A 27,503-nucleotide genomic window follows, 5' to 3' on the forward strand; every position below is an offset into this window, starting at 1 on the left:
TATATATTTTTATATATATGCATATTTCCCCACTCTTGTGTAAACTGGAAAGAGAAGAAACAATTTTGCTAAAAGGTTTAAGAAAAAAATTTAAATATTGCTGTTTGTGCTGTGACCAGTCATGAAAGACTTTCAACCAAATAGGAAAGTTTTGAACAGTCAGAGGCTGTGATTTAACAGCAGCTGTTTGTGATCAATGCCAGCAGAAATCACTTGTTTTCACCCAGCTGAAAAGAACAGGCTGTTAAAAGGGATTCCAGCAATAGGTACAGTTGTTCACACAGAATTCAAATAAATCACGTCTACATATTGTAAGATGGTGCCATTTACAATGTAACATACTTGTCATTTCTAATGAGGTTTTCCAGAAATCGGGCCTAGAATAAAATTAGGATTGATAGTTGTTTTGTGAAATAAATGAAGAATCAGAGCTCTAACTATACCTTCCTACCCCTTGGAAAATGCATAGGAATTTACACTGCTGGGCTTCTGGTTGATGTAGTCTTCAACAGCTAACACCTTTATGGACAATCTGAATGAGCAGAGCTGGAAATAAGAGGATAGGAAATGTCCTTCTGGATCAGAACGCTATCCCACTTCCAAATGCTCTGTCTCTGACAGAGCCAAGAACCCTGGACTCTCTCTGTGGTCTCATCCCCGTGTGCTCCCCAGCATCCAGAAGTACTGCATTAGGAAGAATCCCTGCCTAATTCTTCTGCTATCCATTTAGTATCTGTCTTATTTTGTCATCAACCAAGTTCTTCACAAGAAATCTTTTTACAAACGGAAATATGGCATCCTCAGTGGAGCCCAAACTGCCAAAGCCTACCTTTGTGTGCCTTGGGTTGGGACTCTTCTGCCTTCTACAGAGACGAAGCAATCCCACTGTTATGTGCGTGCAGTAGTAGGCATGCATCCTCTGTATTTCACGTACAGACCAGTCACATCTCAGACACATCAGAGGAATTGTTCCTGTTGCTCTCCATTGATTATTGTAAAAGTTCAGGATGTCTGTCAGGTATATTTGTCTACAGGGCAGACGACTAATATTAGGTGAGATCAATTCCCACTCGCTATGCCTAGATGTAGACTCCCAAGCAGCAAAATGCGGCTCTGAAGGCTGGATGGATTGCCCTCTTCACTCAGATAACACAGTATTTCTGATTTTATGAAACCAGCGTTACTGACGCCTGCATAAATGTGTTCTGTTAGCAAAGTGTTTCACCATATTGGTACTTGTAACAAACACGAAAGTCACTTAAACCCTTTTTGAAAATATAAAGTTTTGCTGTTTTCAATTCCCGTAGGTGGACTTTGCCAAATAGTTCAAAAGCATTTTTTCTTCCTGTTGTTGCTAGCATTTATGGCCTGTGCAATAAAGATTTATAATTACTGGAAAGAATCAAGGGAGGTGGGAGAAAAACCCTCCCCTTTTTATACCTTTGTAAACTTGCTTTTCTAAGTTATATAAAAAGTATGTGTTTTGTTTAAAACTTTCTCTTCTTTCACTCAATTTCTTTAAAAGCATTTCTGTAATGTAATTTTAAAAATGAATGTGGTTCTATTCAAATAAAAGTTTTCTCTTAATGGCTTTTATGCTACCTGTGATAGAGCACCTTCATTTACTCAGTCATACAGTCGGTCAGCAGTGTTATGATCTGTTTTTTTTTTATTACTAAGCAGTATGCAGATCTCCAGCATCTTCCACAAAGGAAAGGGTTGATTTTTTTAACCTTTTTATTTGACATGATCATAAAACATGGGTACTAGACCAGTGTTTTATGACGCGTTCAGGTATGATTAATAATTTTAGCTATGCTAGTTCCCCCTGAAGATCAATATTATAGAATTTTTCCAGTCACTATTTGAATGGATTTTAATTGAAATTGATTCCCTATAAAGTAATATATTGAAGTGTTTAACAATGATCTTGTGGTCCTTGACGTTAAGGAGTTCTGAATTCTAACAAAATTCTGAACAGCTGTCAACAAATACTTAATTTTCTTCTATGCAGCCTGAGGATAGTACTCATGAGACACCTGTAATTTTTTTTATTTAAGTGCTAATTCCAGCAGATGACAACATCAATACAGCAGCCACGGTTTTCAACGTGAATATTAATGGAAGTAAGTGGCCAGATAAATGTTTTTTTTAAATAAACCTATTATTCTGTTTGCAGTTCAGTTACAGCTGTGTTGTGGGATCATAACGTATAAGAAGGATGTGGACCTATTAGAACGAGTCCAGAAGAGGGCCACGAGGATGATCAGAGAGCTGGGGCACCTCTCCTATGAAGACAGGCTGGGGGAGTTGGGCTTGTACAGCCTGGAGAAGAGAAGGCTCCGGGCAGACCTTACAGTGGCCTTCCAGTACCTAAAGGGGGCCTTCAGGAAAGCTGGGGAGGGACTCTTTGTCAGGGACTGTGGGGATAGGACAAGGGTAATGGCTTTAAACTGAAACAGCCTACATTCAAATTATATATTAGGGAGAAATTCCTCACTCTGAGGGTGGTGAGGCCCTGGCACAGGCTGCCCAGAGAAGCTGTGGATGCCCCATCCCTGGAGGTGTTCAAGGCCAGGCTGGATGGGGCCTTGGGCAGCCTATCTAGCGGGTGGCATCCCTGCCCATGGCAGGGGGTTGGAACTGGGTGATCTTTAAGGTCCCTTCCAACCCGAGCCATTCTATGAATATTGAACTGTGTACTGTTATGCGTAGTTTTACATTCACAGAATTTTCAAAGTTTTTACCAGTAAAAAAATGACTCCCAGTCACCTGTCTTATTAAAAATTACCTGTGTGAAGAAAGGACGCATTGTGAAAATCTGCAGTGAGTCGTTCCTTACAGAACTCAGGAGTCATCTCTAAGGCCACTGAGTAAGTCTTTGTGTTTCTCAGTATATGAGTAAAGGGTTGAGTTTTAGGCTGTGCATGCATGGCAATGCCATACAGTTCTGAAGCTCCTCAACCGCACTAAGGTTTCACCCACATCCTAGAGCTTATTCTCAGTTATCCACACAGTTAGAAAATGAGTTAGTTTACATACACTTGGCTTGTACCACTGATGTCCACCTGAAGACAACCTCATTAGAAAACATCTGGGCTTAGGAGTGCTCGCTTCGTTTTATATCCAGACAGCCCGATACGAAATGTCAGGACTCTGAGCAGGCACACTCATTCAGTTATACAAGAGAGCTGGAGCTCATCCTCAGGAACTATAGGGAAAGCATGGTAAAGGCTTTCGTATGTGAACAAGAAATCACGTCAAGGTTTCCCTTCAAGCTTGAGAGCACTCTGAAGGCATATACATTGACATGGTCGTAGAGCTTTGAGCCCTCTCCACTAGAAATAGGATTCAGGTCTTCCCAGTCAGTTCATCTGGGACACCCAGCTGCCATCAGCTGGCATCAGATGCCGTGAGGTGCATTTGAAGCCACTTCAACACTGGGTCTTGAAACAAATAATTTTGCCTTGTCCTTTACTGAGACCAGTTAGGAAGCTTTGCTGGCAATAACATCAGTCAACAGACTCCAAAGTTCAGTTCGTGTTTTCTGTGTTGAGGGAGCACTGTTGTGTAGGATTTTCAGGAGATGGGTTTTGAGAGAAAGACCTGGAAAAAAAAGGTTTTGCAAAGCAAAAAGAAGGGGTTCTTTCTAACTGATTATGTCTTTGTTCAGGGAGCAGTAATGCAAAACTTGTGTTATTAAAATGTGTTCTCCAAAGTCCTCTAAACAGTATGTTTTTTTCTTTTCTTTTCTTTTCTCTTCAGCATATGTCAGAGGTAGAGATGGAGGGGGAATAGTAATCACATCTCCTTCTTTCTTTAAAGTGTTAGCTCACTCCAGCCTGTTCGAGAAACAAAGAGGAAAGGCTTCTTTCTAATGCTATTTCTTTTCGTTTTTCATTCCTTTACGATCTCCTGAGTAACTGAGGATTGTTGTTAAAGTTGGGCCAAGAGATTAATATCTACTGCTCTAGCTTTCTTTCGCTGGTTTCCCCTCAGCCTGAGTGTTTAAAGGGCCGATTAGACTGCAGTTGATTGGTGAGGAATTTCTTCAGCTTGTACCAGAGAGCGTAGTTATGTGAAACGCTATTCAGCCATGCCTTGTGATTTTCTGTCATAAGGTGCCAAGATGGTCCAGCCGCGTTTAAAGACTCCTGGATGCCGGAAGAAGCAATCAGCGTTATCTTAGACAATGGACTGGCTTTTAAAAGCGTCAGGCAATTAAGGATGCAGATAGACCTTTGCAAATTCCCTAAGCTCATCGCTCCCCCGGTGTCAAGGCGGTTACAATTCTTGGTCCAAACTTGAAAGACTTTTTGAAGCAAACCATTTTTCACATGAAAGGGACAGGAAAAGGAAGGGAGGGATAGTCCTACCTCCACAGCTCCACTGACAAATCTGCTGTCACCTGCGGAGTTTCTGAATGCATCTTTCTCTAGGCTCATGAATTACCTTAATGTGTCCAGCACTGCAGCTGCCATCCGTTCTGGTGGAGCTGTTGGCTGTGACACTAATCACCAATACTGTTGACTTTTGTAGATCTCTACTTAAACCTGGATCATAGTTTTTGAGGATCATGGAAAATAGCCAGCCCTTACAGCCCATCAAGGTAACAAATGTCTTTTTGCTGGGTTGTATCTTCTTAAAATGAGATATCTATGAGTTTTTTTTGTCTTTTTTTCTAGAAATCTATCTTTTAGGTGTAGAGGGTTTTTTAGCTGTTGCTGTGAAAATAGCGTTTTATTTTCTTCTAATCCTAATAAGCTCTTTTTTAGAGTGAATTATTGTTGTTTACTGATACTTGCTTGCTAGAACTGTTTGTTGATAAGGTCTCTTTCTCCCTTCTTAAATATCAGCTGCTGTGTTAAGCACTAAAACGTGTGATTGTTGCTTTGTCAGCAACTCATGTTTTCCTTTATTATACTGTTACTGCTGTTCTTGAGATCTCTTTGGTTCTCTCTAATAATGGGACCTGTCACTGTGGGAATTTTACTCTACTTCTACATGGTTTAACTGATCACATGATAATTCTAGTATAAGAATTTGTTTTGCAAGTTTATTCCATGTTTTCTCTTGATCCAGATGGCCAGAACCCAGGGTATTTAGATGAGGAACATTAAACAGACGCTGGGACCAGATAAAATGAATCCTTTTATCATGGATATCTCTAAGAATTAGGAGCACCTGATGCTAGTGTCTTCTTTAAGTTTCTGCTGCTTATAATTAACGTGGATAAGGTCTTTGAGAAAGTCTTCAGATGACTCAAAACTTGGTCCATACTCCTCATGCACACAATCTGTACCAATTCTAATGCAGTGAGCATACAGCAAGAGTAGTTACTGAGAAGAATGCAAATCTATGTCTACCACCAGCTCCACATTGGTTTTATCCAAATAATCTCCCTTTGAAAATATGAGACCTCAACTTTGCTCTTGGTTCTATGAGGGCAAATGAAGGAGTAATGCTCCATTGATTTTGGTGAAATGTGAAACTAGTTAAAATGAGAACAAGATCAACCCCATTTTTCCTCTACAGCATGAGACTATAAAGCCCATTCAAATCAATGAAGGGTACCGATGACTCTGCTGACCTCTGGATCAAATCCATAACCCTTTTTAGTAACTTAATTAAAACCACAAATACAGAAGCATAAGTGTTCTGTTCTTTAAGTCAGCATAGGTCTTTCTAAAATTGAAAAATATCGTGATCCCTTGCCAATTTTATTATATCAAAAATACAGTTTTGATGCGTTGTTCTCTTTATAAACTTTTTCTTAGCTATATAAAGCCTATTTCCTACCTGGTCTCAAATTTTCTTTTGATGATGCTCATTACCTATGTTATTTGAAATCCTAATTTCGTAATCACCGATGAAAATAAAAACCACAAAACCTGTTTTTTATCTTATTTTTCTATTCATGGTCTTTACTAAAATGGCTTAATCAAAGATAAATACAAGTTTTAGCTTGAGTAGTTTGAAGTGTCTTTATTGTGTCTTACATTAGCTAGCCAAAAGTTAGGTGTCTATTTGAAGTCATTGCTCACATTTCTCAAGTAGTCAATGAAGAGTGATAGCCACCTCCAGAGATAATCTGTGCCTTTCTAAAACAGATGCCCATGATAGGTACAATGCATTGCCCTCTGGAGGCTCTTTCCTTTGTCAGCTGGAGGCCTAGCCATCTAATTTGGGTTAGCTAAAAATGAATAGAGGAAAAGCAAGGCAGTAGATTTTGCCATTTTTTGCTTCTCAGCGTGAAGTATATAACAAGTGATGTTACCTACTTTTAATTTGCCGCCGATCTTCCACTGCCTTAGTATATTAATTTTTCTGCCGTTATCTGTACCTGTTAGCAGCATTTGGTTATGCTATACCCTTAAATTGAATTTATTTTTTTTTTTGCTACAATTCGTAGCATCATCTTTCACATCCTATTACTTCCTGTGAAGAATTTTTCACCTGAGCTAACTGCTGCTCACTGGTAGTAAAATTAAAGCGCCAACCAAAAAGGCTAAAATTAATAAATTAAAAGTTCTGGGTTAAGGGTTTTCGGTGTGGTTTTCTTACTTGTAATTTAAGTGTTCCTTTAGTATGAATCAGTGATGGACTCATTTTATAAACTGTCCTGGGTTATAAATTACCTGTGCTTTGGCAATTTTTCTTGACTGTAAGTTCTTTAATAACTAGGGTTAGACAGGTCCTGTCCTCTGAGCTCCTCCTCTTATCTGGATGTGGTTGAGCCTGATACAAATAGTAAACCATTAGTATTATTTTAGGATTGTGGCTTTTCTTGCCTCTCTGAAGGTGGTTCGAGTCGTGCACATGAAGGCCAGGACCAGGCTGAGAGCTCCAGCCGAAGTGCTCATTGGGAACTTAACTTTTTGCTTTGTAATTCAGAAAAGTTGCTGAAAACTTTTTCCTTTCATGTAATTCATATGGGCAATGAAGGTGTAAGTCTCTTGAAAGCCGTGAACTGCATAGTTTGAATTAAATAGAAAGGCTGGTAAAACCTATCCAAAAAACGACTCAAAATAATAACACAAAAGAATGACTGGAAAACCAAGCTTTTTCATACTTCTTTTGTTTGTGCTTTCTGTGTCTCCCTTGAAGCTCTTTTGCATTCTCATGCAGCTTGTTCATTTTATTGAATGCTAAAGCCTTTTACCATCTGCCAAAAGGTTTTATTTTGGGGTTTCCTCTCATGTGGGAGGGTGGTTTCCTCCTTCCCTTCGTGCTAGTTTCATTGCTATCTTTAGGACTCCGAGCCTACTGGAGACCTTCCTGTCTCCCTTTTATTACATATTCTCATCCTTCCTTGCTGAAAGTTCCTGCCCCCGGGGGCAAAGAATAAAACGAGAACTGAAGCTGCCTTTTTGAGCTGCCTGGCTGATGCGGGCGGCTTGTGTTTTAAAGGCAGGAGTCCGGTTCCTGGAGTGCAGGTCTGAGCGCACTCAGTAGAAAAACTCCCTGGTGGGGGTGTTTTGAGGAACGGTCCCTGCACAAGGGTGTGTGCAACTGCCCAGTGCTTCGGCTGCAGGTTTAATGGGCTTCTGGAAAAGCACAATGTAACTGCAGCATTTTCTCTAAAAGCAGTTTACTCATCTCCGTTTATTAGGCTTTTACCTCCGCACAGGAACCCAACCTGCTCTGCCACTGTCAGGACATCCGCAGCCTTTTCGTTTCTCCCTTATATGGGAACTTCCAGATGCTTATTTTCTTCTATGAACATATTGATTTCCTATCTTTACTTTTCTTCTGCTGTAGAGAAAAAGAAATTTGAGGTGTTATATTTGGAGTGATAGAATTGCTTTTTTTTTTTTTTAATCCTGAGAACAAAATAAAGTAGATGGCAGCCTGGACTTTTTCAGCATGAGGTAGTAATAGGACTGTAATGTCATTTTATTTGTGATTAGCTCGTCTCTTGGACGCTGAGATTTTCTAATCTCTCTCCTTCCGTCATCACCCAGCTCTTTTTAAAGCTCTATCCTCCTTCAGTTTATTTACTCTCCTTCTGTAATTGAGAACTTTATTGTTGATCACCGTGAAAAATTGTCAGTGCTTAAAAATAAATGATCCATCTCCCATCTCCTCAGCGCGTCTAGTTTTTATGGCTGGAGGAATCTATTGAAAGCTTGAGCTGGGGATGAGGATGTCCCAGAGCGTTACCTAAATGTCTGATCCACAAATGAAAAGGGATGCTGGGATTTCTGTTCAGGAAAGTGCCAATAAAGCTGCCCATTTTTAGGCATTGGGCATTTTAATGACATTCACTTCAAAACTCCAGCTACAGCATTGTACAGAGAGGTCAGCGGGGCCCATTCCTAACAGCAGAATTGTGCAAACTTAGCACAGCAGACTGGGATGGCATCCTCCTGAAAATAAGAGGGCTGTGTGGAAAAAAAAAAAATCAAGCAGGAGGAGACACATACTTCTACATTTAGAAAGCAAGATTTTTAAATCTTTTTATATTTGAAAAGGACAGCAGTCTCACTGAATTTGATAAGGGAAGAGGAAAAAAAATGTTTCCAATGGACATACATCACCCAGGGTTTGTATGTCCGAGCAAACACAGCTTTCCATGTTCTCTCTGTCACACACATGCACACACACTTTAATTGGATAAGAACGTAAACAGTAAATTAAGGATATGATTAAAAATTTAACAGCCACTGCAGAAACCATCAATAGTAAGTGCTTATTAACTTACATATAACAGCGTGCTGGTGTGATAGCTTCAAATTGGCTGCTGAAACTGATTTGCAGCAAATAGGGCCGGCTTTCCAAAAGGATATTTCTGGGTTTCACTAATCAGACCCTCAGCTTTAATTACGTGTTTTGTTCCTTCACGATTTTTGTCGGCCTTTTTAAGAAACTGATAACATGCATGAGTTCCTTGAACTACAGTGGGCGATACGCTTAATCCATCACCTTTGATGCTTAGCAGACTGAGACAGTAAAGGTCCAATCACTCACTGCTCGACCTCGTGCATTGCAAGGCTTCTGTAATTTACCCCCCATCTCCATCCCCTTTTTCTGCAGGGCTTCACCAGAGCCTCTACGCATTCTGCAGCCCACTGTGCCGGCTGTTTGTTTATGTACGTGTTGAATGATAAGCTGAAGGTCGAAGCTGCTTTACACATCTGAGATCCGCGTTTACACCTGTGATGTGCAGAGCAGCTCCATCTGGCACTGCACGGCAGAAGCTGCGGTTTTTGGATCGGGAACTCCTCCCGCCCCACAACCCCTCCCAGCCCATCTCCTCGTATTTATGCCCTACTCTCTTGCATGACCTGCATGTGGAGTCAGAGGACAAGATGTTTGGCCGTTTGTTTCGTTAGAGTCAGTGTGGTTTTGACCTAGACCAAGTCATTCTCAGCAGGACTGTTACAGCCTGAATTCAATGCTGACAGCTCGATGTTAGCCTTAAATATTTAGGGAAAAGTTGAAACAAGGTTAAAGACCTCTCAACATTGGGACTAACCTGACAGGGCTGAGCAAAGCAGGATCTTTTCCAGTGAGCTCTGTCTTCTTGGAGGTTTGATTTTCAGATGGGTTGGATAATATGGATGTGTGACCGGTATGTGGGACAAAAGAGCTTTCCTGTTCTTGTTTCCTGCCTGCATGTGTCTAAAACTGTGTGCTGCTCACTGCAGAACACAGCTGAGCTTTGTGCTTGTTACGTGGGTCTCCTAGGTTCATTTAGGCTGGGCGTGTTCTTCCCTCTTTTCTCCTGCCAGTCAAAAGTGAGAAATGGATGGACGTTACTTGAGTTAAAGATCTATACAGCCAGCTCGACATCAGTGCGTTGTATATATCCTGCAAGAAACCTTTATTTTAATTCTTCCTTCAGGTGTGTCCCCTGAACATCTGCCAAAATCCCTGAATGTGGCTGAAGGTGGCTAAAACATGGCTTTTGTTAAAACATGGCTGGGAGGTGATTTTTCTAAGAAAGTAGTGGAGGACATGAATACACCAGGTCTGAGATGCAGCTGCTGAAAGCCATGGCAGAAGCCAGGATGTGAGGTTACATGCACCCAGGATGTGTTCCACTCTTGCTTTCTGTGCTTTGTTTCCTGACTTTGCTGCAGCCATTCCCATGCAGTTGCATCTTTTTCCAAACTACCGATTCTCAGACTGCGGAGAGCAGGGAGAAGAAGCCAAGGGCACACAACATGCCCAGCTGGAGCACAGGAAACAAGGTTGGAAACCCTCTGGCTTAAAGTGGTAGAGCTGAATTGCTGTCAGCAGCAGAGGGAAGCCTCTCCAAAATGGTCTCGAGTGTACAGAATACTGCAGGGAGCAATCCCTTTTCTTCTCTGTGTCCCAAAGAACAGATGGATCTGACATGTTTATTGCCTTAAGCTGTCTTGTTGTATCAGCACATCAGATCTAGGTGCTTGACAGATGTGCCAAACAAAAAACAAAATTCATCCATGCCCACTTCTGTGGGTTTTAAACATCTCTAATTCTTATTTAGAACTATTGTCTTTATTGCTCAACTTACCCCGTGTATAAATAAGGAGGTATTTTCATTTAAAATAAAGGGAAAACAGAGACAAATAAACTGTTACAATCACAAACTGATCTTGTGAGCTTTAAAAGCAACATTAGGCATCTTCAGCTTTTTGGTTCAGAGCTGTGTCTGAAGTAGGAAAAATGTCAAACTCAATGCAGAGAGCCAGGATGAACCATACTGGTAGCAGTGAAGCAAGATTTTGTACAAGTTACAGCTTGAATAGCCTGAATTTTCAAAAACTGTGTTACAATTGCAAAAGCATGAAATGAAGACTATACGAAACCAGTGATGTGTTTGCTCAGAAGTTCTTGCAACAGAGCCCTATACCAAAAGCTGATTAATTCACATCTACCCCTCTCCCACTTCTTCCCCTCAGCACACACTTGGACTCTATGGGGGATGAAGCAATGACTGTTTTCTGGGTGGTTTTATGCAGCAAGGAGTCTGTTGCAGTTTTTAATCCTTTCTCTTTTTTAAAAAATTCAAAGAACTAAAAACTGTGATCAAACACTGCAGTATTTCCAACAGTTGCAAATTGTGTAGTGCAAAGTGGGTATAAAATATTTACTGTGATTTTTAAATTAAAACTGTGCTGCATATTTACTTTTTTAAAGAGAAGTACGTTGGATTTATTTGAACTTCAGACAGCAGAGTAACCTTAGACCTTACAGGTTTCTGTAATTACTTCAATTTGTATTTTCAGCATCTAGCAGGGAGTATTTGCTGCTGAAATGCAAAGGAAGTCAAGACAACCAAACTGGTGAAAGTCGCTGGTTAAACACCTGTTGTTGAAGCGCTAAGCTCTTTTTTGACTTCTGCAGGTGCAAAGATAATATCTTTTTCATGTTTATTCAGCTATTTCAATTCACTGACTAGTTCATTCAAAGGTAAGAAACCACTTGGGATGAAAAAAAAAAGCTGAAAAGCTTATTTTGCTTTTAAACTTTAAACAAAACCTATGCAGTGGAGATAGCATCTACCAGTTCTGAGATGCTGAGAAATATGGTAACCAGAAGTAAGACATTCAGTTCACCAAGTGAAGATAATGTTCCTTGCTTAATAAGACTGCTTACTAAAAGTTTAATGGTAAGCTTAGTTTTGCCTTGATTATGTAGAGTATTTAGAAAATACTGTTCTTCAACATTTTCACTGAACTTCACTTTTACACCCTAAGATCTATTTTACAACTAGAGGTTAAAATGAATCCAAAATAATAAAAAACAAAAGCAAAACCAAACCAAACAAACAACCCAAAACCTTAGTGTTGTCTATCATTACTGATGACCAAGTATAACAAGAATGTAAGCAATGAAAATCAATCAAGAGTTGTGTATGGAAGTGCTAATCATGTGAATAAATATGTGTAGGTTGTGTTAACTGAAAAAGAAATGCCATGTTTACTTATTGATACATGCTATGTTCAAATTTAGATCAACATCCTGACAAGCTCAGTGTTACTTTGCTGCCCACAAGCTTAGGACGAGTAGTTTCTGCATTTTTCTACTTAACAGAAATATTGATAGGAAAGGCCCAAGGGGTAAGGAGCGTTTTAACTATCAAGGAGTATTAATAGAACACAGTTTTATGGGGAACACGGAGGAGACAAGTCAACTCTTGTGGTTTAGAAGCCCAGGCACATGAAGGACAAGGAGGAGCCAACGTGGGTTTACTGAGGGCAAACCAGCCCTGTTTACTTCTGTGATGAGGAGTTAGGAGGAGCAGTGCATGTTGTAGAACTTGACTTTAGCGAGGCTTTTGACATGGTCTCCCACAGAGGCCTTATACCCAAACTGCTGAGATACAGACAGGATAATTAGTAACATAGATGGAGAATCATCTAGACTTAGGCTCATAGAGTTGTAATCAGTGGCATAAAGTGAGGATGAAACAGGGTGCTCGCTTAGCGAGTTGTAGGGTGATGCCACATTCGGGGGCGTACTCAGTGTGCTGGAGGGCAGCACTGCCACTCAGTGGGACGTGGGCACTCTGGAGAAGCGTGCTGACATAGACCTTAGGAAGTTCAGCAAAAAACAAAGAGTGCTGCCTCCGGAGGCAACAACCCCCTGCACCAGTACAAGCTGAGGGCCGATGGCCAGGGAGCCAGCTAAAGAAGACCCTGAGCACTGGAAAACAACTTGAATATGAAGAAGCAGTGTGCCCTTGTTGCAAAGGACAGCAACATACTGGGCTGTACAAGCAGCAGTGAGGCCAGCAGGTCAACGGAACCGATTGTTCCCTTCCCTTTGGTGCTGGTGAGACTAAATCTTGAAGATTCTGCGCAGTTTGGGGCTCTCCAGTACAAGAAAAACGTTGACGGATTGGAGCAAGTCAATGGACAGTCAGTGGATGGTGGAGCAGGCCCAGAGAAGATGTGAATGTCCATCCTTGTAGATAACCCAGACTTGACTGGACACAGCCCTGCGCAACCTACTTTAACACTAACCCTGCTCTGAGCAAGACTTCCAGAGGTACCGTCCATGCTGCGTGGCTCTGTGCTTTGAGAGAAGCCAATGTGCGAGTGAATAGTCCAATTTCCCTTTATGGGTCGCTGTAGGAAAAGCAGGAGCCATTAGAGGTTTTTTGTGTAACTTGCTTTAGGCATCTACCGTGGAGTAAGTTGAATCTGGCTGTGGGAGGTCCTGATCTCTTCCCCAGAATGACATGCTGAGTAGATGCCTGCCCTTGGTCAAGTGAGTCTTGTCTAGGCTGTCTAGTAGGAATTAACATCTAAAGAGGGTTGCTTTTGTTTCTGAGGGCAAAGTAATTTACTTTATGCTATATTCTTAGTCATCGGAAAGAAGTGGTTAAGAATTTGAAGGCAGAAAGCAAAGTGAGAGAAAATGATCACAAAACAAAAGGGTTTCTGATCTGAAGGAAAGAAAAAATGAGTAAAAGCAGCTGAATAATGTCAAAGGACTTTAAAAGAGCTGGTTTCTTTGAACCTTGGAATAGATAGGTGAGGGCTGGAAGGGAGGGAAAAGAAAGTTCAAGGTAACTGATGGGTTTTTGAAGGAAAAGATGCTACAGACATGGCAGCATGGCAGCCCATTGAAGGAGGCAGACACAAAATATCACAACTACTTCAGGACCTCAGCAATTACTTGAAAATCAGGAATGGGAGTAGGAGAATGCTTTACAAAGCGAAAAAAAAATAAAAGATGGCACAAACACCTGGTTTAATGAGTTGCATAAGGGAAATATGAAGGAACTGTTTAGAGTTCTGTTACTCTAAGACAAGGAAGGGAAAGCTGATCACAAAGAGGAGGATGAACATTTCAGTTTTCTTGGATTCAGTTTTCCAAAATGGGTTAATCATGATGGGGTGCTTGGGACTGTTAACTTTACTAGAGGGAAAAGAACACAAGCTGGAATAGGGAAAGAGATGTTAAATATATATGGAGGTAAGTTAGATGCAGGCATCGGTGTCTCAGGAAATTGACCCTGAGTACCTGGGAGTCAGATGAAACCATCCCAGAGCTGTTGGCTTTTATCTTTAAAACTTGTGAAGGTTGAGGAAGGGCAAACTTAAACATTTGAACTGAGGAAGCCTGTCAGCTTAACTTTGATACATGGTAAAATGCTGCAGCAAATTATTAATCAATTTCTAAACACCTAGAGGATAATAAGCTGATAGAAAACCAGCCAGTGTGGATTTGTTTAAAAAAAAAAAGTGTCAAACCTCTCTAATTTCCTTTCTGAATGGAATAAGAGGTGTATAAAAAAGAGAAGTAGTAAGTATGTCTTTACTTTAGCAAGGCTTTTGGCAGTATTGCGGATAGCCGTGTGGCCTGCTTACAAGTAAACAGGGAAAAATCATCTGGGTGAAATGACCGTGAGGTAGGTGAAGAGCTGGTTGAAGTGCTGTGTTCAAAGACTAGGTACTGTTTTCTTGTAAAATGGGGAGAGGAGCCTGAAGTGCAGTTCTGCTATATTCTGCCCTCGGTCGGGTGCTGGTCATTATTTGCAATAATATCTCAGACAATGGACTGGAGAACACAGTGGTAAGGGACTATCAGCTCTAACAGGCTTTGGGCATTTCAGAGGGCAGGTTTAGAGTCCAAAGTAATTCTGATGAAATGCAGAAATGGCTGAAATGAGCGAGATGAGTATTAAGCAAATGCAAGTACCGAGGGCTGCGGCGAGGAAGGGAAAACAAATGTATGAATGCAGATGAGGGATATCTGAGTAAGTAACGGTACCGTGAGAGAGCACGCGGGGCTGGGATATCACACGCTGAACGTGAGTCAGCAGCCCAAAGCTGCCGGGGGAGAGAATGAGAATGGGGAAGAGCTCAGACTTCAGTTTAAGTGGGAGTCTTGCGTTTAAGCGGTAGGATATCATTAACTCTTCTCTGTTGGCTCGCCGTCTCTCTGCTGGGGTAGTATCCGGAGTGGGCTCCAGGCTGTGAAGCAGTATAGACAAACTGGAAAAGGCCAGACGAGAGTGAGCTGTGGGGGTGAGAAGAGATTTAGAAAAGACCAGTGAGGAAATATTAAAAGAATTGGTTTCGGGATGGAAGGACAAAGTTGGGAAGAGATGCAAACATTCAGGTATATTAAAGGATTTGTGATATAAAAGTGATGCTTATCCATGCCCTCTCTCCCTACCCAAAGGTAAGATGGGAATTAATTGGTTTAGTTTGCGCCTAAGGAGATTGGGGTATTAGAAACTTAGCATAAACATATCACAGAGTGGAGTACTTGGGGGCGTGAGAGTAGAGGTGGGTTATAGGTATGAGGTGTAGGAGTTAGCTGTGAGGATATCCATCTTTGCCTTGGAGTAGAGGGATAGACTAGATCTTTTTGAAATCCACTTCAGTTCAACCTGTGGTTCTGGCCTCCAAAGGAAAATGCAAATTAAAAATGCAAAACAAAAATAAAAGTGATTTAAACCGAGGATTTCTGTTTGTTAATTTCAATGGTGATTACATTCAGCATTCTAAACATCCCTGGTTTAAATTAATCCCTCATGTTGCAGTGTTAGCATTTTCTATTTATGGAGGTCTTTTACAATGCCTTTTTATTTATTAAAAAATAAATAAGTCAGTGTACGCTCCTTGGTGTGATAATCTTTTTGAGCATGAGTTATACAAGTAATGATGAAGAGACTAAGATGTTTGTTCTTAAAACTGTTCTGAGGTATTTGCTTTAATGCCTTAGGTTTTCAGTAAATTGGCTGAAACCATAATGTAAAAACTAGACATCTCTTGAGACAACAATGTTGGAATAAATACAAATTTCTTAAATAGGTAACACTTGCATAAAGAAATATCTCCCCTCTAAAAATAAACTACTCTCCAAAGATACAGCTCATCCATACAGTAACCGTATGCATCTTATTTTATCTGATGCCGTACTGGTGACATTAATTCAATGAGGAGACCAGAATGGGAGCCTGCTAGTTATTTTTCATGTTTGATTTTCTTCTCTATGAATTTAATATAAAGATGGTTATGTTAAGCTAATTATACATTGGCTTTTTATTTTCTGCTGCTGAGTGAAATCATGTAGAAGGATTTTTTTCCCCTTTTCCCTGAAGAATTGAACATTTGACCACAATTACCATTTTTTGCATTAGATAGAACACCTTGCTGTCTGTTACCAAAAGTGATTTACTAGGACATAGGGCGCACTGTTTGATGAACAGTGTCTGACTGGCCAATGGGACATAAGCAATCACACAATGCAATGCCTGCAGAGTCACATTATGTTTGACATTATAAACCCTAACACCTAACTGCAAAATATGACTTAAAAAAAAAAAAAGCACAGATCTTCAAAAGAGAAAAGCCCATAAGGAAACAGAAGTGATTGCTGGGATAAATTTTCTTCTTACAGGAAATCTGTGCTGAACTGAACGACCAAGGGGAAAGCTGCTTTCTCCCCTTTTGCATTCTGCTGTCCCCAGCCCGGCTGCTTCCTGCGTGTCCCTCTGCACATATGTGCCACCCACCTAAGGAGGCAAATGGAAATGAATGGTCTCAGGGTGGCACTTCGATCCTTCGAGTTGATTCTGACCAGGAAGATTTCTTGTGTGTAAGAACAGGTTATCCATGCACTCGAGGCTTGTGCTTATGTCAGTGTGGAGGGCACACACTCACCCACTGGCACAGAAGCACTATCAGCCAGTGAGCACCGTTCAACTAGGTGCCAAGCACCTTTCATCTGAGCAAAAAAGATTCTTAACAGCCACTGTTAAAGATGTTTCTGACTGGTGTAATGTATTAACTGTGGGGATGAAAGAGTTAATTCTTTTTCCATCCATAATTTTTTTCTTTGTAGAACCGATTTGACACAGTCTAGCAGGGTGCTGTTATTGAAAAATTGAAGCACCAGGTGTGATTAAATAAGATCACACGTTTCATTCCCTCTTTAATTTCACATCACCCTTCAGCAGCTGTATCCCTTTGCTTTCCTATAGCTGGAGAACACATTGCATTTATAGCAGGCAGCTTGCTGCATTAGTAACGTGCACCATTGGGCTGTTGTGAATCAAATCTGTTTGTGCACACAAATTATTTATTGTTTGATGGACCGAGTTTATTAATCTGTTTATTTCTCAAGAGTACAAAATACAGGGTGCGTTTGGGTAATGGAGGCAAACCTGGCCTGGCTCCCTGGTAGTTCTGGAAGTCCATGCATACAGCAGAACAGGTTTCATTTCACTCTTTGCAGTCGTAAAAAGGTAAAGTGTGATGGACTTGGGATCCTGTTTGTGTTCTTACCAGGCATAGGATCTGACCGAGTCTCCTGCTTTGCTGAGATTTCATGGCCTGCCACCAGCACAAGGAGACCACACCACTGCCCCTCTGGTCACAGCGGAGCAGCAATGCTGCCGTTGTGCACAAAATGCACCCCTGTCCCTTCATTGCTGGGCCAGAAAGGTGGCACCAGGACCACGATTGCTATTTATAGGTAGAACATGGTGGCAGAAAAAGAAGATGATCGCCAGTGGGCTTTTGACTACCCATTGCCTTATAACAGTGTTCCTATTAAATATGGTTTGGATTCCTGTAATACTGCTGTTAGTTATTCCAGGCAACGTTTCCACTTCCAAACTCTGGTTAGCCTTACTTCTCTGAGGACAAAAGCAATTCAAGAACAAAGACATTTTCCTTTTCTTTATTTCTTTTTCAAGTCCTCAGAGGAAGGGGTCCCCTCAGAGGGTTTGTTTGCCTCATTCTTAGACTGTTACCTGCTGTAAAGTTTGTGTGCATAAGACGCGGCCCTGGCGCGAGGTGTTCCTGTGCACCTCACCTGTAATTAACCCAAAGAATGGAAGTCTGTTCTGTTGTGCATCAGTGTACGATGTTATGGATTACAGTTGGCATACAGTTCCTGGAAGCACAGTTTTGGGGTTTCTGAACAGGCCTACTGTTGTGGTTTTGGCTTTGTTTTCTTCTCCTGCACCTCTGGGGCCGTGCTCTACTGGTTTCCTGCTGTACCCAGTGGTGATACCACACGTTTATACAGCTATCACGTGTCGTGGTACAATATGGTAATACTTCTCAGCAATTTTGAGCACTATTTGAGCATGAAAATGATTAGAAGATTGTAACACCTGTCCTATGAAGACAGGCCAAGAGAATTGGGGTTGTTTTGCTTGGAGAAGAGAAGGCTCCGGGGAGATCTCATTGCAGTCTTTCAGTAAAGGGGGCGTATAAGAGAGATGGAGAGAGACTTTCTGCCAGGGCCTGTTGTGGTAGGACCGGGGTTAACAGTTTTAACCTAAAAGAGGGGAGAATTATATTAGATATTTGGAATAAATTCTTTAATATGAAGGTGGTGAGGCCCTGGCACAGGCTGCCCAGCGAAGCTGTGGACTCCCCATCCCTGGAGGTGCCCAAGGCCAGGCTGGATGGGGCTTTGGGCAGCCTGGTCTGGTGGGAGGTGTCCCTGCCCATGGCAGGGGGTTGGAACTGGGCGATTGTTAGATGTCCCTTCCTAACCAAACCATTCTCTGATTTTCCTGTCACCTATTTGTACATGTGGGTATATGAGCAGTCCGGCCTATCCTCCAGCACCCCATCCCTTGTGTAAACAGGCAGTTTTCCTCACCAAGGACTTGTCAAAAATGGATACATCAAATTTAAACACAGGAACTAAACAAGTAAAATAGTACCAGAACACCACAGTGCTCTCATTCCCAAGGGAATAGGCTTTGGTTTGCTTTAGCATTATTCCCACATAAAAGAAAAAAGATGCCATGGAAAGGCCACAGAGGAGGTTTGCAGGTTCTAGGGAGGCATCTGGACCTGCATTTGGGTATAAATAATGCCTGTGAACACCTGTCTCTTCTTAAATTCGATCCTGGAACCAGCACTGGGACCAGCTCCTATGTCTTCTTTTTTAAATCAAGCTCTGCAGATAAAACTGTCAGCCTGTAGTGCAAGGCTGGCCTTAAAACTGAGCTGACATTTATGCAAACATGGCTTAGTTCATGCAGGAAAGGATACTCTTTGATCTGCAGGAGGACAGAAAATAAAACTCCATAAAACTCCAAAGGAAACCGTTTTTCTTTTCTTTTCGTTGGTGGAACAGTCTTTGCTGAGATGGAGGAAGCTGCTCTGACCTTTCTCTCCCTGTGTGATACTGACCGAGCGTGACTGTTTCATCAAAAGTGAGGCCAATATCAAATCAATGGTCTGAACTAACTATGCCATTTTTGTGTGTAATTATTGCCATATGCATAAGCAATTCTGTTAATGCAAACAGGATTATTTCTTAGCTACATATTCACATATACACAGAGGAAGTGTTTCAAAAGGTGAAGTTGTATTTAGGTAATTGTTTCATGTTATGCTGGGGATTTTCTTTAATTATCTTTTGGGGTTGCAACAGAAGACTTAGGAAATGTTTTGGGTTATGAAAGTTATTCAGTAATGTCAGCCTACAGTATTAAAAATGTGGTGTTGACCCCTTCAGAAAAGATGAGGTTTCAAAGGAACCCACATTTTGCTCTCTGTGTTCTGGGATTTTGAGTCTTCTTGCTCTTCTTGGTTTCAGGCTGAAGCGTTAAACCTTTTAAAAAACCAAAGTAGAAATTTTCATGCCATTCCCTGGTTTGTGGAGCTGTTGCCATAAGGGAAACACTCGATTACTATTGGGAAGGTTGGCAGTAGTGGTTATTCCTCCTGCCAATGCAAAGCAAGGTGTTACTTTCCCTATTATTTTCCAGGTACCCCTTCTTTTCTTTAGGTGGGTGAACTTACCTTTCTTGCTCAAAACCCAAACGTTTTTGCCATTGGTTCTGCTTTTCCAACAAGGTCCTTTAATGCTGCTCTTTTCCTCTCCACATGCAAACCAGCCTTTGCTCACACCTGGTACGGGATAGGATCCTTCTCCCTGAAGAGAGCACAACATCTGTTTTGCTTCCTAAATGTAGAAAGAGAAAGACATTCTCAAAAAAAAAAAAAAAAACTCCTCCTTTCCTTTCCTGCTTGCTAACAACAAAAGAGATTTTAAAGCATTTGGTGTTTCTAGAGAGAGAAAAAACAGTGGAGCCCTAGACAGGAAAAAAACAACCATGGAAAAATAAATTGAACATAATTTGAGCTATAATTAAAGGTCTTAAAAAGAAGCCAAACTGCCAAGTTGGAAAGGAAAATGTGCATCTTTAAATAAAATACCTTTATGGACGGATGTGCTTGGGGTTACAGTATAGGACTGCCATTCAGGACATCTTGGCTCTATTTCTGCTCTGAGCTTCCTGGGTGATACCAGACCAGAAACTTAACCCTTGTTTGCCCTGCTGGTCCATATGTAAAATATGGTGGTTTTGTGAGTCTTGGCACTTCATAGCGCTTGTAAGCACGGGGAGATGGAAGTTATTTAAACAGAAGCTGCTGTGACATTGTAGTGATGGCAGCTTTTTCTTTACTGTATTAGCAAGAGCTCACACCCTTTAAAGTACTGAGAGCATTGTGAAACCGTGTAACTGCCTCTCTGGGGAATCTGAGCACAGTGGAGCCTGCAGCTGCAGTAAGGGGCCCCGCTTCGGAACGAGTTAAAAGGTAAAGTAAAAAAAGTGCTTCGCAGAGAAGGACCTGGTGGTTTGCCTGCTGATGGCCTCCGTGCCCATCGCACGTGGCTTTCAAAGCAGGGGATTTTGTTACGTGCAATCTGCTTGCTGCTAGAAGCCAGACTGAAACCAAAGGCTGCGAGTTGAGCTGTCTGTGATCTGGATGGGGAAGGATTTCACACCTGTGAGGTCGCTTCTGCTGTGACATATAATAGGAAGCTCGCAGGCAGCGTGATGTGATCGGTGGGAGAATAGGGCACTCCTGCTGCTGCCTGGCGAATCCACGTGTGCAGCTTTCAGCTACTGAATAAGCATTGCAACCTACCAGCACTCGCACTTATGATATGGTTAGAGCTGGTGTATTAGAGATGGCTAGTTCCGTCATTCGCCACTTCTTAAACCCAGGTGAATAGATCCAATGATTTTTATCTTTTAACGGTGACCCACAACTCTTTAACCTCCTGTTTTACATTTATGGTTGAATACCTTGGCCACTGGCAACGTTTCCAATTTGCATTCAGCAGATCTGTATTTTATGAAACAAATTAAAATCTAGAATATGCTCTGACTTCCTTCTGCATTGCAAATCAAAATCAAAGTTATTCTCTGCTGCTCTCACTACTGGTATCAAAACTGTCTCCAAATCCACATGGAAATGTGCTAAGAGGTAAAGTAAGACATGGATTTTGGTGGCCTGTTGGCTTTATCTTTTTATAGCTGTATTTGCAAAAATGCAAATTCCTTGGTTTGTTATTCTGTGTTTGAAGGGCAGGTAAAAATTACATTTTTGGTGGTGGTAAAGTCGGAGATAGTTGTTATCAGTATTTCAGGCCTCTTTTAATTCACCATGCATATTCTTTGTGTATGTTTCTGCAGATGAGAGTGACCTTCTGTATTTAAAAGTTCAGCTAACCATTTCACAACTTGGTAGCAATCTCACAACATGGTATTTATCCTAATCTGATGAATTCGGGGCACCTGCTGCGGTTTACAACTGAATAGTCGGGCATTTGGGTCCGTTGGCTGTAACTTTTCTGTCAGTCTGACCTTTGAGCTGCCAGTAACAATTCTGTCCCAGCACCCGATATGACACCCATATACATTTCCAGAACCTACTCTTTGCTTCCGTTGCCCTCTGCATTTGTTACTAGAGGAACCCCCCAGATTTCTGCCATCGCTATCCACGTGTCCTTTACTGAGGACGGGAGAGCTTGTGGATAAGCAGCGAAGAACTGTGAAACAGAAATGCTTTGAAGAAAGTAATGAACAAAGAAATCCTGACTACTGGAAACAGAAAATTCAGAGCTTAACATTGGTTGAGTTGCAGCAGAAGTAATGAAGTGTGAAATGTGCTATTCCCGACCAGTACGCCATGCTGCTTTAATTTACAGAATATATAATTATATAACATTAACATTCTGGTACATCGGTCTTTGACAAAAAATGAAATGAAAACAGACAAACGCATGAATCTATTTATAAGGCAATTATTGTAATAGCACTGGATAAGAATGCAAACTTTAACCATTTTCGTTGTTTTAAAATTGTGCCCTTAAGATCCTTTGATTTTGTGCCCTAGTAAACACTCAGTTACTGTTGCAAACCAATTTAGTTTAGTAAACCCTTACTAAACACTTGTAGAAGCCCTTGCAGCATATTTTTTCCAGCCTCTGAATCCTGTAACACGAGAGATCTGCTTAGAGATCTGCTTTTGAACTTCAGGGATAAATTACACGTGCTGTTGGCTTCCCCGGTCAGACCAGGGTCCTTTCAGACCAACACTCTGCCTTTGGCAGTGGCCCGAATGAGCTGGTTAACCAAATGTGCAATGTTACAGCAATTACAATGAAAAGCACCACATCCCGTCACTCCAGGCATCGGTGTTAACCACAGAGTTCTCAGAATAGGAGATGCCCTTTTATTTCACTTGCAGAGAGATGACAAATGTTTATTATTAATGGTTCCCACTGTATGATTATTGAGGAAGGGGAGAGAATCCTTTCCTAATCTCTGCAGGCAAATTGCTCCTCTGAGACTCTGCTAGGTCCTAAATTGCCCCGCTGTGCTTGTGGTGCAGCCCAAGTATCTGTTAGTTAAACTATTTTTGAGAAAATCCGCTGAGAGACTGGATTGCTCACGAGACTCTTAGTGGTCTGCGTTGTCATTCGCCTCCGTGTAGCAGAGGTCAGAAGTAAGCGGAAGATTAAAGTCAGATCGGACAGTTTAGGAAATGAATATGCTTTTCCAATGTGCCCACTAATAAACGAATCTCCTCATTACAAAGCTGCCACCAGGGCATCCACTCTCCTCAGAAAGGCCAAGTAACACATCCAAGGCTGGTCAGCCTCCCCTCCTTCTTGGATATGATGGATATGATGGATAACCCTCTTAGGGTTAGGGTCAACAGCTGAGGCTGGGAATTGCATTACACTTCATTACACTTTTTTTTTTTTTGGCTCGTAACTTAATGTTTTTTGGCTAAATAAGTCCTCGGGCTTTGTTTTGTTTTGTTTTGAGAAGAGCTGAATTAAAAATCAGAAAACAGGATTCAGCTTTCTACTACTTGATAATGATTTACACTGAGTCCACAGACAACCTAGGGGATGAGGAGTGCATATGCATGGTTCTAGCTGGGTCAGAAGATGGCCTTTCTGAGTTCCTGTCTCCAGAGGAAATAGAGTTGTTTAGTCTCTGGGATGCTAACAGGACGATGCTGAGACAACCTAATTTTGGTAGCTTCATGCAGGAAAAACAAAACAACAACAGCAACAACAAAAAACCAGCTCAAACTTAATGACCTTCTGTAGGGGAAAAAGGCTTTAGGCATGAAGCTACTGGCAGAAGTCAACAAGATTGTCATCTGGGGAGCAGAGAGAATACAGAAAAAGAAACAACTGAAATACGCTGCATGTTTGAGTTAACTAAAAGGTGTTATTTTGACATGGAAGCACAGTTGACAGAGCAGGGGAGGTATGATTTTCAGCATGCCACATCACTGTTTAAAGCACAGCTCTTGATACTTCACAAGGAATGTAGTGAGGTTTTTATTAAGGATTACCTAATGGCTGGATGTACTGTCCGTCATCGAAGGCATTGAATCAATGCAGCATTAAATGCTGAGGATCTTCAAATGGCATGCTATAAGCAGGAGAAAACTGGGGAGCATAACAGGAGGCTGTACTGAATTTGGGGAAGAGGGGTACATTTGTGACAGGAACAAGAAGCTCATGTCATTGAGATTATGCCGAAGAAGATCATCAGCCCTGTGTACTGCTGTGGGTAGAATATTTGAAGAGGTGGATCTGATTTAAAGCAACAAAATAAAGGTACTGTTTAGAATATCGTTTGTGAATGGGTGGTGTACTTTATGTACAGGGTATGTCAGTGTCCACACAAGAGCATGGAGTGAGGATGTTTGTGAACAGAATTGTCCTCTCTCACCTTGGGCCACAAAGTTCCCTAGGAAAGAAAGACTAGGTTGAAAAGTAGTGGAAACCAGATGTAAGAAGTTTCCCTGATTGTATAGTCCATCCCTTTGCAATGACACAAGATCAACGCACAGGGTTTATAGCTGCACCTGGAAAATGGCTGGAGTTATTTTTAATTGGCAATATTCACGGTTTGGTAGCATACCACAAATGTCAATTATGCGATGACCTATTCCAGTACTAATTGGACATATCATGTATCAGCCATACGATTGCTGTTAATGGGATGGTAACTTATTCAAATTTATTTGTATATCTTCCCCTCCCGTGCACTTTGGTGGTGACCAAGAGAAATAAGTTTATTCTTACAGAGTTGGTAAGGCTGCAGATTTGCAAGAATGCAAGCCCATGTACTGGTCCTGAATATTTGATTCATCGCGGAGAAGAGGAGATGACATTGGTCCTGTGTCACTTCAGGGGCTCAGATATTGGAGGCTGTCTTAATGCAGGGATGGGGACGTTGCGCCAAAGAAGCTAGCTGGAGAATGAGTTGCTGTGGAACTTCTCTAGTTGGTATTCCACACTAGGCAGGCGGTGCTAGGTCTCGCTGAAACTCCCACTGTGCAAAAGGCTGACAGATGCTTTGGACTGACACAATAATACCAACTTTTTATGATGTATGCGCCAGAAGAATTCAACATATCCCTGAGCCAGCTCAAGTCTCGCTATGTTCCATTTAAGAAATATTGACAAAATGGGTCACATTATCACTCAAGTCATTAATACATAACCTATAAAAGGACCTGGGCAAAAAAAATAAATAAAGGAAAAAACTCTAAACCAAACCTATTTTCTGCTCCTATGCTCCTTCTGCTGGTTATGCAGAAGCAGTAAACAAACCCTATTCCCAGAGCTGTGCTGACAACACTGATGATGGTGGTGCACAAATTAGGAGGTAAACAAAAAGCCGTGTTAATTTCAAGCTCCATTAGAAACACAGGCGGTAAAAAAAAATCAATGTCTCCCAAACAGAAAAGGTCAAAATTGGTAGGGAAGGAAAGTTGGTTTTTCAGTTGGTATAAGACTTTTTAGTTATTATTATAATTATTTCTTTTTAATTGGGTGTAAGCAAGAAGAAGCTACTGGTCAGTGTCATCAATGCCTAATAAACCAAAAAATAACTACCGAAAATTGTTTTTTAAAGAAAAATAACCTCAGCTTTGTCTCAGGTTGAAATACTTGTATTTAAAGGCTGGCTTCTATTTTAAATTTTGCCTGTAGGTTCTGTGGATATTCAGTTACATTTATAATCTTGGCATGACACATTTGAGGGATCATTCTTTTGAAAAGTGTAATCATCAGATTTCACTGTTTTCTCTTGGCATAGTGTATTCTTGGATCAGAATCCTTGGGGCCTGTTAGTTTAAATTTTAGGCTTTGTTGTGCATCCAGATTAAGTCTGGAAATACATGTGTGTCATTTTGTTATCAAGTCGTCTAGCAGAGGCTGACAGGAAGAACAAATACCGCTTTATATGTTTTCATTTTATGGTAGTGTGTCACCTTCATCTCCACCAGCATTAAATGTTTATCACTTTGTGTGATCTTTGCTTTGCATATTAAACTAAATTTCGCGGGGCCACGTTAAATTATCTATGGCGATGGCATTCCGAGGAACCAGCTCTTCTGATGTGAATGCACATGCAAAAGCAGGCACGTAAACACCACGTAAGTCGGTTTGAGCTTACAAGAGCAAAGGTACTCACTTTCTAAGTGTTTGAAAAAGTGATGCTCTTAGCACAGGTGTTCTGAAAATTATTATTCTCACTCTCCTAACACCACTGTAGTTATACATATTTAGTGCAACCTCCTTTTAGCAAGAGCAGCGTTTGGAACAAGGCTGTTAACACGTCTTCGTTCTCCAGCACCAGCTAGTCGTAGCATTTTGCTATAATAAAATTGTCCTCGTCCCCGTGTGTTAGGCAGTATGCCCCTCCACAGGTTAGGGCCAAGGCACAGGGAATTCAAATACAGTGTTTTATGTATAAAAAAGTCTTCACATGGCGTTTAGCTTGGTTGGAAACCATCTTCCGCAACAGCATGATCAGTATCTTTGTAGCAAAATCAAGATCGTTGTGGTAGAGAGCACAGATGAGACATGCAGAGTGCTCCTACCTCTGCACATTTCCTTCCGAACAGCTGCATCTCCTCATTGTCACTTCAGCTCATCCCTAAGACACAGCTTGGGCTTCTAATTGCCATTCCCTTCAGTGGACATTAGCATGCTTGTTAAATTGGCCATTTGTGTCCCACAGCTGCCGTGCCCGTCCAGTGACTCACTCGGACCTGCGTTTTGCACGCCCCGTGGGAGCAGGGAACAAGTTATCCCTGTACCTTCAGCTTCTGGTCCTAAAACTGTTGTGCATCAAATTCAGTCCTCCTGTATTGCTTCATTAACCTCTTAAAGCTGCAGTTATTTGGAGAAAAAAAAACAAAAAAAAAAGAAGAAAAAAAATTTAAAGGCAAAGGAGCCTAAAGGAATGTGTCATCTCCTAAGGAATTCAACATCTTCCACCAACAAAAGAGACTTACTCTACCTGGAGGTGTTGCAGTTAGGGTGTAAAGTAGCATACGAAGGTCAGTCTGCCCATCCATAGTAGCACTGGGAGTGTGTTAGTAACAGCAGCCAAATCTTGTTTGGTCAGGAAAGTAAGTGGTAATGGCTTGAGGATATGTAGAAAGCTGATATACGGAGGGCAGGTTTCCAAAAGTTTCCCTGATGTTCTTAGTTCCACGTTAAAGCTTCAGCACTCCCTGTTAATGATTGCCTGTGCTGAGAACATGGCGTTTGTATTTCTTTCAGAAGATGATACCTTTTGTCTCTCTAAATTAGACAATTTTGTGTTCTGTCAAAACTTAAGCTAAGAACAGTTTCCCTTTTGCAAGTGTGAGACCAAACACTGCCCCTTGAAATCATGAGAAGCCAACATCATCGATTCTCGGGCTCTGCCTAGCTGGTGCCTGCCCAATAATAAATTATGAACATCATGTTGAAAAATACTTTTGAAAGTAGCCTTCCTGACATACAAGTAATAATGACTTCAGTGAAGCTTGAGGGCATACAAAGTGCTCACCGTTTACTACTACAGTGAATTCTTTCATAAGGCTTTCCTCTTTTGCAGTACAATTAATTTTACGTTTCATTTACTGACACTGGCATGCACTTAGCCTTAGAATATTAGTTAAAATTGGTTTGTGATGTCAGTCCTATTTTTAGCACACTGAAAGCAGGGGAATAATTGAAGTGTGCTGTTGTACAATTTAGGGCTTGTGGTGGACTTGGAGAATTTCAGATGGAGAGATGAGGATGTGCCATTCCCGCTTCTGTCAGCCTGCAGGGAATAGCTTTTCTCTTTAACATTTCATTGTAATCTTTCTGATGATACCTCAAAATGTCAGCTTGTGCCTCATAGCTTAAGTTCTTCCTAAAATAACTTCTGATGTACCTCCGAAGTTTAAAAACTAAATCGCAGCGATATATAC

At 41.3% G+C, this 27,503-nt stretch overlaps 1 protein-coding gene across 6 annotated transcripts in view; it reads left to right on the forward strand.

Moving 5' to 3' along the window:
• SAMD12 (sterile alpha motif domain containing 12) overlaps window positions 1–27,503 on the forward strand; it is a 175,201-nt gene that overhangs the window by 92,174 nt on the left and 55,524 nt on the right. For 2 of the 6 annotated variants that reach the window (XR_014579561.1, XM_083823824.1), the window contains exons 5-6: window positions 2,061–2,126; window positions 4,540–4,609. The exons of 3 other annotated variants lie outside the window; for them this stretch is intronic. Coding sequence is in view for 2 of the 3 variants with exons in the window: in XM_083823824.1 (XP_083679950.1) it covers window positions 2,061–2,126; window positions 4,540–4,571 (98 nt within the window). In the remaining variant the exon portion in view is untranslated. One more of the 6 variants, XM_083823825.1, reaches the window with a different exon arrangement.

The sequence above is a fragment of the Anser anser genome, assembly GCF_964211835.1.
Source record: "Anser anser genome assembly, chromosome: 2".
Lineage (NCBI taxonomy): Eukaryota > Metazoa > Chordata > Aves > Anseriformes > Anatidae > Anser > Anser anser.